General features: G+C 37.0%; 1 protein-coding gene across 1 annotated transcript; it reads right to left on the bottom strand.

Moving 5' to 3' along the window:
- Positions 1-14,513: 14,513 nt before the first annotated feature.
- Positions 14,514-19,170, bottom strand: has2 (hyaluronan synthase 2; the record flags this gene model as incomplete). The annotated part of the gene is made up of 3 exons (XM_079444244.1): positions 14,514-15,443; positions 16,939-17,040; positions 18,544-19,170. 3 exons carry the CDS (start codon positions 19,168-19,170, stop codon positions 14,514-14,516), a joined length of 1,659 nt encoding a protein of 552 aa, XP_079300370.1.
- Between the last annotated feature and the right edge of the window lie 597 nt (positions 19,171-19,767).

Here is a 19,767-nt window from a genome sequence, read left to right as displayed (position 1 = left end):
ATCATTTCTTTCTGTCTCCCTCAATCTTGCATCTTATGGCCCTCGTTAAATGGCACCACATGTGCACATGCTGTCCCTTTCTGAATCCAACAGTAGGGCGTTTCTCATTTCGTGTGTATCACTCTGTCTCATATTCTTTGTTGTTCACCCGGCTCTCTCTCATCTCTAATGCAGAACAGGCACCTGGCTTCCCCGGGGCAGATCAATACTCCGCTCACAAAGTTTCCCATGATGCAACACCATTAATTAAAGCATCTAATCAAATAATTGTGCTCAAAAGCTTCTTATGAACTCTAAATAATAATTTGTCACACATGTTGAGATATTGCTCTGCTGCCCCTGGCTTCTCTGTAGGTGACATCACCATCCTTTCCTTCTGTGTATTTAGAAAACAGTCACTAGGCAGAAGCTTTTATCTGATTTATGAGAGATGATAATGGTACATTCCCAATAGAACTACAAGGATTTACTGTCCTGTTTTTCAATGTTTTATGAATATACATTCATATATATATAGGTTAAGTTCACTTAACTTTTTTAAAAATTATTATTTACTTAATTTTAAGGCAACGGCTTTCCTCAATTTTTAAAGTTAAGTCAACTTATCACTTTTTTCTGTGATATATATATATATATATATATATATATATATATATATATATATATATATATATATATATACATGTCAAACATACAACGATTTCTTCTTGATATAATGAGGATGTTTTTAGTTTTTGATATTTTATTTCAGGATATTCAGCAAAAGTCAAAGTTGTGTGGTCCAACTAACATGCAGAAACATGCTGAAAAAACAAAACAAAACAAAACAGACCTTGAAAATAAAGACCTGCAGACTTAATGTCAAATCTTTTTATAATAAAACAAGTGTGGTGCCTCTCCCCATAAACATAATGATATTTATGAATTAGTAATTCATAATACTTTAAACAATAATTTTTAGCTTGAAACATATATTTAAAAATGTGAAATTAATAGATGTGGAATTATTAAGATGCATATATTCACATGTAATGAAAGTGTAAGCATTAGAGCCATATATCATAAAACTTTTGTAAAATAGTCCTATATATTAAGAGTAATTTTGTTTTTTGATATATGTATATTTTGTGTTGTATCATGTGACCTTGGCTAGTTTTATATGTGATATATATATGGATAAAATTTGAAGAAGAATAAGAAAGAAAGAAAGAAAGAAAGAAAGAAAGAAAGAAAGAAAGAAAGAAAGAAAGAAAGAAAGAAAGAAAGATTTTGTGCAAAACAGTCTTTTGACCATGAAGAAAGAAAGAACTAAGTGTAAAATAGTTTTGAAGTTCCATTTCTTTTCTAATGTAACTTGACAAAGAAAGGTAAACTTTTACACAAGTTATGGATTCATGTGTTAAATCCTTTGTGGAAATGTCAAAGAACGGAAAATGGCTCAAATATGTTACATACGACAAGATATTTTAGAGTAACTAAATGAAAATGGTATAAAAACCAACTTGGCACATGTTTTAGGGTGTATTCACACCAGGAAAGTCCACTAGTTCACTTGTGTTGGTCTGGACCAAAGACAATGTTGATTTTTTTTTTTTTTTTGTGCGGTTCGCTTTCACACTGCCCTTTTTGCAAGTGAACAAGAAATTGTAAACAAAACCACACGTGTGCTTAAGGTCATCCATTCATTGGTTCAACCATTCAACCATACCAGAGTTCGTTTGGAAGCGGACCGAGACAACCTCTTCAGCTGGGTCTCGGTACGGTTGTCTGGTGCGCACCTGAGTGCGATTGCTGGATTCACACCTGCCCAAAAGATCCGCACCAAGAGGAGAAACTAATTTGAGTTCGATTCAATCATATAAACATTATATCAAATAAACATTTAACCCAACTGTTGGTTGAAAGCAACCCAGCATATGTTCTGTCCAATATTTACCCAGCACTGGTTGTATTTAACCCAGCAATTTTTTACACCCTTAAACTAAGATAAGCCAGAAAACGTCATTAAGCTGTACAAAAGATCCTTTTGTGTGTTTGTTTGTTGGTTTTTGCCTTACGAGCTGTGACCTCTGTCAAAGGACATGTCAAGGATACATCTTCTCTCCAGCCTCTGCCAACAATGCATCTACTGTACACCAACATGATGACCAGAGGCGGGTGGAAAGGTGGCAGTTTATGTACAAACTCTCTGTCAGCTGCAGTTCCCTCATTCCTTCTGTCCCACAAACAGAGAGGCAGTGTGTGACCCCTGCATTAACGGATCTGTATGTACACTCCCAGTTACCTCATGCTCAACTAGCCCAAGCTAGACAGGAAATGAGACCGCACCAGTTTGAAGTGGTTCCGTATGTCACAAAAAGCCCATCATTTTGACATCATTCAAATTTTTATTGATTCATCAATCTTCAATTTGTCGAGTCCATCTGGATTATATAATATAATATGGCAAATGACAAGCATAAAGGACAGAAAAACATGCACAGTCAGAAAATTATATCGGTGAATTAAGTGATTCGGAGTCTTTTAATCACTCTCTAAACTAACATCACCTAAACTACTTGGAAACCAGGTTATTCGGTTATTCAGAACTTAAATCAGAGGGAGTTACCAGATAACTTTTTTTTTTAGGTCTGCACTATAAGAACCACTTTAGCAAACATGTGAGCACACATGCATGTGTATGTGCAAACAGCTAAACTAATTAGATCCCTGTTCTTTCATCTGACGTTGACCTCCTCCACCCTTTGCCAATGGCACGTCTGAAAAAGTACCTCATGTTCAGATGATTATGAAATCACTTCAAAGGAAAACTTTGATGAACATTTGGATATGAAAAAACTCTGAAACTGACACTTAAAAGAGGCAAAATAAATATAAAGGCCTCAAAGAAAATATTAACAGACTGAAAATCAAAATGAAATTAAAACTGACGTTCTTGGCGTCAGTGTGAATTATTTATTGATGCGCATTATTTCATAGAAAAAAACTTGGTTTTGTAACGTTTAATCAAAGAGTCATATCTTGTTTTTCCTCTGAAAAGACTTTGCATTGAAGTAACTTCACATTCCCGCTCTGCATGTTTTCCCATTGAATATTCTCTTTCAGTTGGTAATGGGGCATTTTGTACATTCATGACATTAAAATGGGTTGGGAAATTTACATTGACTTTAAAATGAGGTATTTAAAATATATTGTGGCTGATTTAATTTACGTGTTCCCTAACATCACTACATTTAATCTAATTATGTGTACAACAATTCTTCTTAGAACTGCCGATTAATCAAAACTAAATGACCGCCAATCATTACTCATGCCAATACACACTCAATGATCAAACACTCAAAGTTAAAATGCAATTTCAATTCTATCTGCAATCACATAAAGAAAGCAAGCAACACTGTCCCACCTTAGAATGTATGTTTATTTAGCTCAATGTAATATAAATCGTTTCTGGTCTTGGTAATCAGTCGTGTAACATATTGTGCTTTATGTTCAGCATGAATAAATGTTAAGGAAAGGAAATAAGAGAGTCATCAGTTACTGCGTTTTCTCTCCCTGGCCATCGCAGACACTGCATCTCCATACTTCACAGCAATGTTCAGTCTGCACTCTGTCAGGACATATGTGTTTAATTTTCCATTTGCCAAAAGTACAATTAGCCTGCATTTGACTGGTATCATTGTCTATGCATGGAGAGAGAATACTTCAAGGATGTATTCAATTTACAATGTAATAGAAACATGATTAATGACAACAAATTAATCATTTCTCAAAAATCAGAAATGTCAAATAGCTTGAACAAGACAGAGTTATTTTATTATTCAAGCGTGTCTTTTTTTGTTTTGTTTTTTTTTCTTCCACCAACAGAAACTGTTTCCAAAGAACCCAAAGATGGTCTGGATCCTCAATTACAAAGATAGGATGCTTTTTGGCCAATCAAGTTACAGGACCGGTAATAATTGTTGTATAAATTATAGCAATCGCCAACTTTTCAGTAACTTTCACTATTTTTCATTTATGTTTATTTCTCTTAGGTCACACAACTGTAATATCGTGCTCTATGGTTTTCTTCAGTATTGTGTAATACACTTTTAGTATACTCAACATGCAATGGGTTAGTTCTTCTCTCCTTTGTTACAGTTAATCAAGACATAAATTATCCCTGCTCGTTGCTACATTGTGAAACTGTGCCTTCTTCCTTAAATCCCTTTGGCTCATGACACAAAACCTCGATGTGATGCTAAAAAGTTTGGGAGTGCCTCTTAAATCAAAAGCTGCCCACAAATGTGTGAAAGAGACTGTGGTGTATGTTCTGTCGTATGTAAGTGCGTGAACAGATGTTGGACAAACGACTAAATAATCCCTGTAATATGAAGCACAATACTGCATGGATTTGACGGCCAGACCCAGCCAACACCCAGTCCCAAAGGAGCTAATGGAATAGTACTCCTATCTAGTGAGCATAGCAGGGTTAGTCAAGTACTGTTCCAGTTGCAGGAAGTCCCCTGCTTTAGCATCTTGAACACAAAGAAGAGTCAAGTAGCATCATAATCAAACTACTAAACATATTAAATAAATTTGCATCCTGTTGCATCTTCAGTCAAAACAATTGCATTTCCCATTCACAAAATGATACTCTCCAGTGTCTTGCATGTTAACTTCTAACATACTTTGCCTTATGTAAAGCAATTTATGTGCACAATATGAACAATATTGCTAGTTTATTTCAGGTCTGCTAATAAAAACACACCCATTTCATGTCTCCAAGCAAAACACAGTAATGAAAACAGTTGAGTGAATAATTCAATGACTTATGAAGACTTATTTAGTTCCTGTGTGAGTTTGTGTTTTTAAACAAATTGATTCATCTATTCAAGAATTTAACTCTTTCGTGAAGACAATCACTTATCACCAACTACTGGCCTACACTCTTAAAAATAAAGGTTCGTTTTTGGAATTGTTGGTTCCATGAAGAGCCTTTACATCCATGGAACCTTTACATTCCCCAAAAGGTTCTCAATAGTAAAATTTTCTAGATTTTTTTAAATGTTCCACTAAGAAACTGTTCACTGAAAGGTTCCTTGGGGAACCAGAAATGGTTCTTCTATGGCATCACTGCAAAAGCGAAAAGTTCCATGGGGTTTTGGACTGTTTCATTAGCACTCTCGGAATGCTGCTTGACTAATCACTTTTTGAGATTCCACAATTTCTTCCTCCAAATCCACACAGAAAATGCAAAAAGGTTCAGCATCTGTCTGGGCCTAAACATGGCACATCCAGTCCATTCATCTTCTCCTTGAAGATACAAACTAGATGAGAACATTTCCCAACATGACTCACCACAATATCAAAACTGCATCTATGTATCTGTGTCTGTGTATAAAGGGCTGTGAGATTGTTTGCATAGACACAAATATTAATATCAACTGATGTTATTTTTAGTGCAAAAATACTGAGCTGGGAATTTTGCTCCTTTCCTCTATTATTCACAACCTTTGACGTGAGTTGGCTTGCAGATCTTGAAGACTCCTAGCAGATCTCATTCACATGTATTCGTCATCCGAAGTTTAAAAAGCCAGCTCATTTTAATCATCAGGCTCAGGGGAGACCCAACAGCAATCTGTGCTGTAAATAGACCATTTGTTTTCTTCATTTATGAGAATTCAAGCTGGCATGATTTCTTCACAAACACACTTTGTTTTAGGTTTCTCTCTCCTTTTCTACTCTGTTGTTGGCTCTGAACCTTGGACTGTATTTGTTGCATCTGGGATTAAGCCGACTTCAGATAAAAGTGGTTAAATAAAACATGGACAGTGATGTACTCAAGTCAAGTCAAGTTGAGCTTTATTGTCATTCCGCTACATGTGGGGACATACAGTGGAACGAAATGTCGTGCCTCGCAGGACCACGGCGCTACATAAATACAGACACAACAATAAAGTAAAAAAAACCTGAGCATGTAAACATACATATATTGCTGAGTCTTTTGTGGGATTGTGTACACGCAGCAGTGTGTGTAAAGTGTCTAGTGCACATAGAGGAGAGTGTGTTACTACAGGTGGTTTGTACAGGCCCACTGACCTGTGTGTAGCACACTTCGAATTGCACAAAAAAAAGTTCCATACAGTCTTTTCTTTGGTGTGGTAAGGTTGGGGGGGTCCATACTCATGCTTTACACAACAATTCTGGCTTTTATATTCTAGCTAAAGTGGACATTAAGTTTCCAACAATGGCTCATTAATTTAACCAAAAGTGAACATTTATTCAAAATGTAGCACTGTTTTCACTCTAAATGCAAAATATTGCACCAAATGTTCACCTTGACACTATGACATACTCCTGGTGGAATATCTTTATTGTTCCTCTTGGACTGAGATTCGAGGAAGTGCTCACTCACTACATCTGTGTGTGTTCTTTGTAAACGGAATGGCGGTAAATCTCTTTTCAAGAGTAATTTTCAGAGTGGAAGCAGAACTCATCTCTTTTCATTCTGGGATGTTGAGTATGATGGATGAGGCTGTCAGACCCTGCTGCTAGAGGTTAATAAACGCAAAGTGAAAGATTTGATTCAAAGACTCTGCAGTTTGCACTTCATAAGCTGTTCTGGCAAGAGACTCACCCTGTGCAAAATTACACGCTTTCATTACTTTTTTTGCTGTCTTCTTGACGAGAAATTCCCCCTCAGACAAACCTTGGTCCAAATAATACACTTTTCTGGCTCTAACATCTGGATTAGAGAGTTTGTTGTTCGGTTTGCTTTGTTGGGTACTTTTCTGTAAGCTGTGTGAATGTGATTATGGGTAGTGAGTGTGTTTTAGGGCACCTCCCTTCTTCAGTTTTGATGCGTGAAACATTTTATTGGATGCAGAAATAAAGGAGACTTAGCCTGCCAAGAGGCACCGAAACAATAGAGCACTGGACAGATTCAATCTAGAAACACAAAACAATAGAAACAAGCAAATGAATCTGTACAGGATGATTTGTGCTGCTGGCATTTGAACCAGGAGTGCTGAATTACAATGTAAAAATAAATAATGCTTGAAAAATAATGAACAACTTAATTAGAATTAGATTTTTTTTCCTTATTTCATTATTTGTTTACTTTCTACTTTGTAGTTGTACCAGCTTTAAGCTTTCAGCTTTAAAAAAAACATGTATGCAGCTTTTCTATCACAATACTATTTTTATATTAACCCAAAAAGGAAAGCAGATTGATTGGATTAATGAAGACATTTTTGTGAATGACATTTTTTCATTATTTTCTCTATAGACCAATTTGGAGTAGATGTAATAGTTACGTCACTTGCAGCTGTGCGTGCATTGTGGTGGCAGAAAAACACTGGTAACAAGTGGAGGGAAATGGGTAAAATTTCATTGGAATGGAATAAGAGAAAAAAAATGTTCCCTATTCTAAAGTGTAATACATTTTCACTATTAGCTAAGAATTTTCCCTCCATAAATTCCAGATTAGCTGCTTATTAACAGTTAGTAAGGTAAGTGTTAAGTTTAGGTATTGGTTCGGGTTAAGGGATCTAGATCGTGTAGAATAACACCTTAATATGTACCTAATAAGTTCTAATAATCAGCCAATATGCTAGTAATATCCATGCTAATAAGAAGCTAGTTAATACAGAGAATTGGTGTTTAAAATAAAGTGTTACCAAAAAAAAGTGTGCCTTTGGTTTTCAGAATCTGAATGCAAATCATTTTTATGGAAGCCTGTCATCAAAGATGCCATTTGAAGCTAAACGCAGACATTTAAACGGACGGACTAAGGATGAAAAGTGCTATGATTACTCTACTTTTAAAGCATAAATTTCATTTAAACAATAGGTCTACGTAATATTCACACACAGTTAATTGGGGACATATTGTATTAGCCCTACAGTTAAAGCATAAATTATTTAAACCTAGAACATTTTATATAACATTTACCTATTTTATTTCACAATTATGACTTTTTTTCTCACAAATGCAAGTTTATATCTCCCATTTCAGAAGTTATAGCTCGATTTAACTCAACAATTTGCCAATTCTGAGAAGAAGAAAAAAAGCCAGAATATTTGTGAAAGTTAGGGATATATGTGACCCTGGACCACAAAACCAGTCTTAAGTGTCAATTTTTCGAAATTGAGATTTATAGATCATCTGAAAGTCGAATAAATAAGCTTCCCATTGATGTATGGTTTGTTAAGATAGGACAATATTTGGCTGAGATACAACTATTTAAAAACCTAAAATCTGAGGGTGCAAAAAAATCTAAATATTGAGGAAATCACCTTTAAAGTTGTCCAAATGAAGTTCTTAGCAATGCATATTACTAATCAAAAAGGAAGTTTTGATATATTTATGGTAAGAAATTTATAAAATATCTTCATGGAACATGATCTTTACTTAATATTCTAATGATTTTTGGCTTAAAAGAAAAATCGATCATTTTGACCCATACAATGTATTTTTGGCTATTGCTGCAAATATACCCCAGTGACTTAAGACTGGTTTTGTGGTCCAGGGTCACATATACTATAGATATAGAGGGGAAAGAGAGAATTATGGGTTGTTTTTCCTTATCACAATTGTGAGATATAATCTCGGAATTGCGAGAATAAAGTCAGAATTTTGAAACATAAACTCATAAACTGCCATTTTCTGCCACCAGATAGGCTAAACTGCTGATTTACTTAATTTGAATTAACTTCTATTTTAGTTAAAGGTGTACATTGTTATTTATAGTGATGTAAATTCTCAAACATCACAACACAGGATATTTCTGTTTATAAAAGTGACCAATAAAGGCTGCATGTCCTAGTGAACCTTTGACCTGTGTATTCTCCCCATGTAGTTTCAAATAACCTTTCTATATGATACTTCCTGTCATGTGACACAGGTCAAAGCAAGCAGAGCTGGGCTCCACACTGGGCCTGTCGCTCAAAACCCATGACCTCATATTGACATTGCAAATTTGATTCTTCTCGGTCCAACACACCGATTGCTGAAATACCCAACAGAACTGGGTGATGTGAGAAATTTTCCAATAAAGGTAATACTGGAAGACTGCTGTCTCAATGGAATATCCTTTAGGCATTTGCATGTTGCAAAGGGACCCTTTGTCTTCATCACTGTGTATATTATCTGCCCAAACTTTCAGTTTAGGATGATTTATAACCATTGAATGGGCAGCCTGGGGTTTAAAGACGCCACATGATGGGTTTTTGTTCATCCTACATGAAAGAGATGATGTGTCTCTGGTTGTATGATAGGTGGTCACCTCAGTCAACTTTTGACCAATCCCCCACACATTCCAACCCTCTAAATTTAACCCCAATTACTTAATTTCACCAATTTTACCAATTACCTTTCTAATGGGAAAAGCATTTTCTTGTGTTGCAACCCCTGGATGAAGTGCAGAGGAAAGCTCTTGCCCTTATCAAAAACATTTGCTTGATCATTTCAGGATCAATTATCCTAAATCATGCTTGGGGATAAAATGAAACAAAACTACCCCAGGACACCCAAGTCTGCATTTTGATGATGTGTGAGCTAAACTTTCAAAGGTTGAACAGGAACACCTCTTACCTTTAAACACATGATTTTTTTTTTTCATAGCCATACTCTGTTTTGATATCTTGCATGACTGAATTATATTAATTTAAGCAGAGACATAAAACTCCATGGGAGACAAAGAGCGGGCCAGAGAAGGAAAGGGAGCTTGTCTCTCCAAGTTTTCAGAGCTAGTGGTTCCTTATTCCCTTGAAAGTAACTCCAAGACCTTTTAAACTCAAGAGACGTGAGTAGAGAGTTTGAAAAGAAAGATTTAGGCCTGTACATTGGATTATGTATAACGTGCAAGCACTTTCAACTCAAATCTAATCAGGTTCAAGTACTCTAATATAAAGAATATACTTAAAGAGTAGGCTACTTAAAGGCTTTAAAAGCCTTGAAGACTTTAAAATGTTGATTTTTACAGTATGTGCGTCTTTAAAACCTTCTCAAGTAATATTTATTTATTTATTGTATTTACTCTAAGAATTTCAACGTGTGTTCAGCAAAATATTGTGCTGATCAAGATGCAAGTTGACCTTTATTTCATTAAGAACATAGGTTACATGATGTTTGTCAAAAGGACTGACTGCAGCTTGGCCAAACTGGTGAACATTTGTGACCACCTAAATGTGTTTGCATTGTATTTTCCTTTCTTATTTCATGCTAAGATTATTTTTGATGAAAAGATCAAGGAAACTGAGCGACAATAGGCCACTCAGGCCACACTTTATCTGACTATTTTGATTTTGCTCCTATTAGCCACATCATCTTTCATTCTCAGATCAAATGTGTTTACATTGAAGATTTGATGAGCCTGTAATGGCATGTTCATGCCATTCGAGTGTTTATTTCAGATGTCAATTCTATTAAGCAAACTGGGACGCTGGATGTCAAGTCAAGTCAAGTCAAGTCACCTTTATTTATATAGCGCTTTTAACAATACATATTGTGTCAAAGCACTTAACAGTATCAAATTAGAGGATAGAGTGTCAGTAATGTATAACGATAAGATTAAACACTCAATTTTCAGTTAAAGGCATTTCTTTATTGACTTCAGAGATGTCATTGTCTAGCTCAGTTTAGTTTAAATAGTATCTGTGCAATCAAATCGACGATAATCGCTAGAAGTTAAGTGTCCCCAACTGAGCAAGCCAGAGGCGACAGCGGAAAGGAGAAAAAACTATTAACTATTCTTAATTATTAACTATGCCTAACTATTCTTTAACGGATTTAAATAATAGAAGTGTATTAGTGTGTTATGTGTAAGCCAGGTTAAAGAAACGTGTCTTTAATCTAGATTTAAACTGACAGAGTGTGTCTGCCTCCCGAACAGTGTTAGGTAGATTGTTCAAGAGTTTGGGTGCTAAATAGGAAAAAGATCTACCGCCCGCAGTCAATTTTGATATTCTAGGTATTATCAAACGCCAAGAGTTTTGAGAATGCAGCGGACGTGGAGGACTATAATGTGATAAGAGCTTGCTCAGGTACTGAGGAGCTAAGCCATTCAGGGCTTTATAAGTAATTAACAAGATTTTAAAATCTATCCGATGTTTGATAGGGAGCTAATGCAGTGTTGACAGAATCGGGCTAATATGGTCATACTTCCTGGTTCTAGTAAGGACTCTAGCTGCTGCATTTTGGACCAACTGTAGTTTGTTGATCAAGCGTGAACAGCCACCCAATAAAGCATTACAATAGTTTAACCTTGAGGTCATAAACGCATGAATTAGCATTTCTGCATTTGACGTTGAGAGCATAGGTCGTAAAATAATTAGTTAGACAGATGTAGATAAATAGATGTAACTCAAATGAATTGAAAGATTTTCAATTGCCCAGTTTTGTACACAGTATAAACAGGCAGTGCTTGTGGCTCATGTGCAGGCACAGTCAGTGCATTACGAGCCTTCTGTGTGATTCTCGCCATTCGGTGTGTCCACCTCCACCTGGCAGTTACATCAAGTGTATTGTTACCTCTGTTCAGACATCTTCACAGAGCCCTGGGAGTGCTTGAGAACATGACACGAGCTAAACCCATTTCCATTTCAGGGAATAGTCTTTTAGTGGAACTTATTCAGGATGTCCAAACTGCTTTTCCATACAGTGACCGGCTGTGCACCGTTGAGAAATTAAAATTCAATTCCTGAATTTGAATTAAGGTAGTGACCAGAAAGTAGAATAAAATAGTAATGCAAGGAAGTATAATTAAAATAAAAAATAAAATAAAAAAACTGAGGAAGCTAGAAATTTCAAATAATTTTTACCAAGTACAAGCTTTAATAGACAGACAGACAGACAGACAGACAGAGATAGATAGATAGATAGATAGATAGATAGATAGATAGATAGATAGATAGATAGATAGATAGATAGATAGATAGATAGATAGATAGATAGATAGATAGATAGATAGATAGATAGAGATGAGAAACGCACGGACAGACCGACCGACTGACCAGACAGACAGACAGACAGAAAGAAAGATAGAAAGATATATAGATATCATAGCAGAGCATCAGTTCTGGCAGGTCACGTTGGTCAAGCTTGCATCAGCTGACCCTCATGTTATTGCTCAGGGGTTATTGCTGCTCTCCCTGCTCTTATCCATGCTAGACTGCATGGATGCGCAGGGAGTTCTTGCCCAGAACGGAACCATACTGTCAATCCAAATTGTATGCTAATTGTCAGTCATCTTTGACGATAGTGGTCCTGACAGAAAGATAGATAGATTCAACTTGTTTCCTTGCTTCAGTTCAATTCAAATCCTATCATTAACTGAAATGGACACAATTATGAATTTTACAAAACTTTGACAACAACTGTACCACTATACGGTACAGTTGTGCTGCATTTTGTTGGCCACATGCAACCTTCATACATAAAAGTATACATGGTCACAGACAGCCTTACAGTAAACTTCCACGAATTCTGCAACGCCCAGTAAAGTCTTGACCGCGATAAATTTGCCCTATTATATACATGACTGGAGCTTTCAGATGGAATCCTCTCCACCTGTGACCAAGTGGACGAGCGCAGCCCCGTAGCTGAAGCTGCCAAGACTACACAAATCTGGGATGAGGAATTTTTTGGACAGCCAAGGAAGACGGCTCCCAGGTTCATGCCGTCATCAGCCCCAGGTTTTCCCAAGACTGCCACAGGCACAATTCAGAGTTGTCAGCAGTGTTTGAGATGGATATCGCCTGCCAAGACTACAGCCACGGACAGAATAATGAACTCTTTTTACAGAACTGCTAGTTTCTTCTCTAGTCTGACCCATGAAATCATCTTTGATTTATAGACTAATATGACAGCTTGCACTGAGGGATTGTACTGCAGCACTGGAGACATCTTTAAGTGCTCAGTCTAGACTCCGGCTACGTGGCTACTTCATCCTGCTTACACTGTATATATCGTAAACAAAAAGCATTGCCATGGCAATCGTCCTTCCTGATACTGTGTGAAAATAATTGTTCTATTCATCCCTCATCAGTCGCTGATGAAATAGCAGAAAGAAGGCCAAGCAAGGTCCTTGTGTTTAAGAGTAGTCTGAGGTCTCAGGAATTCCCCTACTCACTATACAAAAAGATGCCAGAGTTAGAGAGAAAAAAACAGATTCATCAGGTCATATATTTTATTTTTCAAGGACATGATGCTTACAAAGGAAACAGCATGTTGGATATGCATTATAAAGTATTTCTTTTATTTGGCACAAACACAAAAGTGCTTTATGACAATACTGCCTTAGTAAAAGCCCTCATCAATTACAATCCATATTGTAAAACAAAGTAACCTCACTTATCATCACATGTTGCCGCTTTGATATATACGTTTCAAATCATAATCTTCTTAAACATTTGGTAAACATTAAAATAATGCTTGTAAATAAAATCAGGGCTTTTCCGGGAAATTAAGGCAGGGCATTACTTGGAAATTAACGTTTGGCATCACTGGAAAAGCTTTTTTGCAAATGTTCTAGACATTGATGGATGACATAAGATTATGTGAAATAATAATCACAAGAGACATCTGTGCCTCATTTATATGCAAATGCTCCTGTGTCACTTTCTGGAAGATTTGCATAGCAGTGTGATATTGGCAAATACTGAAATTGCATAGATTGTGTGGGACTGTCAATTATTTTGACAGGACAATTCAAAACATTCAACCGAACCAGCATATGATAATTACATATTACAAATAGTTTGCGAAGAAACATGTAAGAAAGCTATAACCCATAATGTTGTATAAATAGACTGGTCTTCCCTCCACATAATACTTAGTATAATAACACAGGTTCATGGTCCTTCTTGTCATTGAATAACTTATCCCTAGATTTGCCTTTTATCGCTGTCATCACAGAGACAAATCCAGCTTCTTACTTTCACATTTTGGTCAGATAGGCAAGTCTTAAAGAGTTACATTTCCTCCTATTTATTGAAAATAGAGAATCTTTGGTGGCAAAGCAAAAAAATTAAGTCTATATAAAAGGCAATCAAATACATTATGCAAATACAAAGTACAGCACAATCAAAAAAAAAAATACTCAGAAGTTCTGTTTTGGATTTCAGTTTAAAAATGTATACATAATATATTTTATATATAAAAAATCATAAATTACTTAAGAAAAAAACAAGTCTCGTCTGACTCTATACCAAACACTCACACAATGCAACCATAACCACTGAGGTATTTTGTTCCTTAAAGTTCTATATCAAGCATTATGCATAATGAGAGTGAACGTGAAAGTGCAAAGAAGATGTCATTTGGTGGTGGAATACTAAAACATCAAGAGTGTCAAAGCTCACATATTACAAAGTTTTTCCTTTATCACGTCAAAGGAATATCATTAGTAACAGTCACAGCAGCAATGATGTCTCCTCACTTCCTGTCACCTGTGGACAGCCTGCCTTCAGATAGCAGTCTGAGATTGTTTTTAATGTAAACGTAGAAAGGACGAAGGGCACAGGGAAATACTATACATCAAGAACCATATCATACTGTTGTCCTTTCTTCCTCTTGCCACACTTCATAATGAGGACAGCGTACAAAGTCAAGAACACGACCCAGTAGCTGGCATACACGATTGCGCCGATTATCAAAATGACTTTTTCGGACTCTGGAAAAGGCTTTCGGGTCTCTTGGATTATTGTATAAATAATGCCAATAAAAAGAATGGTGAACCAAACTGATATTGGAATAAGTCCAATAAAGTTCACCACCACGGTCTTCCTTCCAGACGTTCCCCAACCAGATTTGTTTATGGTGGCTATTGCGAACATCTTTGCCGGTAGCAGACTCGACATGTATAACACTGAGTAGAAGGACATGAAGACCATAACGATGTTTCCACGGAGGCAACTGGCAAACGAAGACTTGATGAGCGCCACCACCTGTACAATTAGCAGGAACAGAAGGATATTCCAGATCCTGCCCTGGTAGAAAAGCTGGATCGCAGTGGCGATGAGAAAGAAGGGAAAGAAGCCGGTGATGACGGCTTCATAGGTCATCCACAAGTGGTGCTTGTGAAACCACATGGAATTGTAAAGCCACTCTCTGAAATATGATTTACTCCAGCGGGTCTGCTGGTTGAGCCAGCGTAGGTAGGTAATGGGCGTCTCGGTCAAGCACTTGGAGCGAGCGGTGTATTTCGTGGCATATCCCAGGCTCAGGACTCGGTTTGTCAGGTGGCGGTCATCGCCGAAACTGCAGTGGCTTCCCATGAATGTCTGATTGTACCAGTCCTCCAGGAACTCATGAAGCAGGGAGTTCCTGTACATCCCCAAGGGCCCGCTGATACATTGAACGCACCCGAAATATGACTGGCAAGCTCTTTCGATGTTGAACGCCATCCAATATCTCACACTGCTGAGGAAGGAGACCCACGATTCATATTTGTTCAGAATCTAGAGGGAAAGAATAACAAACAGGGTTAGAAATCAAAGGCAATCTATAGTTCAATTTACAGAATGACATATGTATGTATTGGTCACCTGTCACATAGATATATGTAAATAACACAGAATGTAGATTGAAACACTAAAGAACCGTGAGAAACTAGAAAAGATCTAAGGGCTCTTTCTACAGGATGCACAGTAATATGCATTTCTGTTGACATATGAGCACAAAAAGGTATATTTAAGTACTCTGAACAACATTATCGATTCATCCTGCCTCCTCCACCCCAAAAAACAACAGCTGTCCTGACTATAAATCTGAAGACTGGAGTAGGGGAAAACCCTGAATTCAGATGTTACACAGATTTGTTTTTTCAGTCCATGTAGCTATACTTAAGTCTTACTCTGTAAGTAAACCACAAACAGTATGTTTTCTTTAACTCTAACCTCCAGTTTCACAGATTTAAACCTAGTCCCAGACTAAAATGCATGTCTCGGTTGTTTTAACTGAAATAAACTTGCACTGACTGATCTTAAAATATGTCAGTCCATTGTTTTGTCTCAAGATGCACATTAGCAGTGTTTTTATCTAAAGGCATACTTATAAAAGTTAACTAAATGGCCTAATTGATCTATGGCCTAATCCTGGCTTAATCTAAACCATGTCTGTAAAATCAGGACTAAAAAAGTACAGATTTATAATAGCAAATCCATTAACTACCAGAAGGAAATGCATACAGATGCAGAATTTTCTGAAATTTCCCACATGGATATTATACAATGGCACAAAAAATGACTTCTCAGAATGAACAGACGTTTCTTCACCCCAGTTTTAAAGAAATTTATTTTTAGTGGGATTGATTGATTGATTGATTGAATCCATAGACTTCCACTAAATCTCAACTTTTAGTTAGTTTACATTGCAGTTACTTGCGGAATTATTTCCTTGCGGAAATTGTTTACTTGCGGAAACATTATCTCTAATGGTTTGAGAAGTATGTGTGGTTGTCAGTCACCGCACCAGTGTAGATACTGTACTTAGGAATCACAAACTCTTGCCTATGTCTTGGAATATATGACCCACATAAGAATTTTCACCGGATATTGTCATCAGAACAAGTAAGTAACAAGTCTGCCACATTTGTTCTGACCAACTGAGGAAAAAAAAATATTACAGTAAATCGTGCTACCAATGGTGATTAAATCTAACGATCGATTAGCTCACATCAAACCGTGCAAATTATTAATATTGTTATACTTTGTTCTCAAATTGTAAATGTTAACAACATCAACATTGAGTGACTATGTAGTGTGCATTAGCATGTAGATTTCAATTTCTGTACAGTCTAATCTCTAATTGCCATACCATTCAAATTTCATATTAAGGAATTCTTTTAACTCTCTCAAGTTTTTAAAGTTAATGAAAAAATGCCTATATATGCTTATGTCATGTAAATTCTTGATGCTGTAGATGAATACATTAAAACTGCAAGAGAACACATACCTGTACATCTCCACCTACTCCTCCAACCATGGGATCTTCTTCCAGAACCTTCACCATCTCCACTGAGGAGGCCGGGTCCAACATGGTGTCTGAATCACATACCTGCATCCAGCACAATATAGATACATCAATAAAGCATACACATGATTTACCTTTAAAAATAAAAATACATACAGTAGTGCATTTGACAAAATGTTCTCCTAAAAATTAAGTTAAACCAGTGTTTGCACCACATGCACTGATGCATCACATTGTTCAGCAAGATACAAGATGCCTAATATCATCATTAATATGACGTGTTCCTTCGAAGAGATTTATCTTTGGTGCAGATATGATTCTTTTTCACAATCACATCTATAGAAACCAGCTTGTCTTTGTTTGAGTGGTCACGAAAAATCAAACGTGCTTCTATATATGTTGGTACAAGTATATCAATCTCTCCCGGAGGTCATTTTAATCATTAAGTTCTGGGTTACATGTTCAGTTATAGGGCCAAACATTTTGGCTCATCAAACACGAGCACACACTGTTCGAATTTTAGTAGAGATTTGGTTTAAGTGTTCTAACATTTAAACATTAAGCAAGCATCGCCCAGAGGTTATCTTTTTATCTTTTTCTCGGGAAAGTCATGTATGCCACTTTGCTTTTACAACTAAACCCCATAGTGAGACTAACCACAGGCCAGGTAGCAAGATCAGTGATAAGTTAAACACAATTAGGCCTCTAAACTCAGAGCAAAGGTAACGGATCTCATTGGAACCAGGTGGCATGTGGATAAAATAACATAATTTGTTCAGTATACAAGGGAGCCTTCACAAAATTACCAATAAATGACAGCTTTGGGTTTACTTTTCTCAGAAACTGTTCACACAAAACACGTACTTAATTTTCAACTTGACGCAGCTTTTCAAAAATGTGATGTTTGTGATGAACGGCCAAATATGTAGCATATATTTACATAGAAAAATTAACTGGAACGCAAAAACACTTTCTGTGTGAACCAGCGCTCAAATGTTATTCTAGGTTTTAGTTTGGTGAGCTTGAATCTTTCTTACATCAAAAGCGATTGCACAGTTGTTTGGATTACATAAGAGGACATTTGATCACTAGTTTTGCTGATAAATCTTCAAAAAGACATTTTGTTGCAAATAGTTTGAACAAAAGTAAATATTCTCACATAGCATTCTACCAAAGCCACAGAAAGTCTATTTTGTGATGTGAAAACACATGTGTTTACATGTGAAAACATACAGCTGTTCTCAACTGTAAAATTCTCAAAACTAATTAGCCTCCTTTGGTAGGAGCTTGTAAAAATTCAGCATCATGAGCTAATAGTATGTGCTCCAAGATGGCACGGAAAATACCAGCGATCTGTTCTGGAAGTGCCAGAAATATCCCCGAGATATGCAAACGAATTCCCACAGAAGTCCCTCAATGAACAGCATCAGTGTTAACCAGGAATGTACTTTCCTCTCTCTCTGCACTACATGCTTCAGCCTAGCATCCACTTATGGAGTTACAAAAGCTTCTTTGTACAATTTGCCTGTGTTGCCCTCGTGTACTTGGCTAGGCAAGGCTTGAGCCGCCTGAGAGACATAGACTCACCTGTACGTAGTCGACACTTCTTCCCAGGGCTTTGAAGGCGGTGTACATGACCTCCCTCTTCCCGCCCCACTTCTGCATGATGCACACACACTTATTGTTGAGAACCAGGCGAGAAACATGCTGCAGGCTCTCGGCATACGATTCTTCAGTTTCCTCTGGTCCTTTCTGGTGGTAGTTGCTTTTCCAAATGTATGTGGCTGCCTTGTCCCGGCCCATGATGTCCCGAAAGATCTCCATCATGTAGCAGTCATCATCATTGTTCCCGTCGATAACCATAATGACCTTTATCCCAGGGTAGGTGAGTCTTTTCACCGATAATAAACACTTTCTCAGGTAGTTGGGGTCTTCTTGATAGGATGCGATGCAAAGGGCCAGTGACTTGTTGAGTTTGATCGGTGTTTCCAGGGAACGTTTCATGTTCCTGTGTTCCAGTAGAGCAAACAAGCTCTGGATGATGAGGTGAACGACTAGAATTGCCCCATAAAGACCAAAGGACAAGTAATTGCCTGCAGTCGTTATAAGCTTATACCCCATGATATAAGCAGTAGAGATTCCCACAAGCAGCGAAATGCCGAACAGTGTCGTCCCAACAATCCTCAAGTAGGTGGTCACTTTATCACATCTCATCTGAAAACAACAATAGGACATTGAGGGGTGAATATTATGATTTGCAACTACTGGACCAAATACGTTCTTCTGAAGAACTGCTTTTTGTCCATACAATTAAAGTCAGAAGGTCCAATGTTGTTTTGGAACCAACTGACTTTTATTGTACAGACAAAGACTGTTCCTCAGAATATCTTCTTGAACTAGTCATACAGGTTTGGAATGGCAAGAGGGTGAGTAAATAAACACAATATTTTCATTTTTGGCAGAACCATCCCTTTCAGAACAACTTCATGGACAGCACTCAACAAAGAAATTAAAGCAAATGTGTGGACAGCTTTGTGGTGACGATGACAGACTTTTGCTCAAATGGAAGCATAAAATACATGCATCTGTTCTTGCCGCATGACAGTATATTTCAGACGGCATCGTATTTCTTCCTCTTTCCTCCTCTTCTGAATATCTGAGCGGCCTTTATGACCATTTGTTCCAAGTTTCCTAACTAATGCAGTTCCCCATCTGCTTGGCAGACGTGACTATGCAGCACCACCCTCTGACATCATCTGTTTATATCTCCGTGGGAACACATGAACAGTGAAATTTAGATTTCAGAGGGCT

This window comes from Barbus barbus, assembly GCF_936440315.1.
Source record: "Barbus barbus genome assembly, chromosome: 21".
NCBI lineage: Eukaryota > Metazoa > Chordata > Actinopteri > Cypriniformes > Cyprinidae > Barbus > Barbus barbus.
Note: the sequence above shows the minus strand (reverse complement) of the source record. Positions and strands in the feature narration are given on the sequence as shown.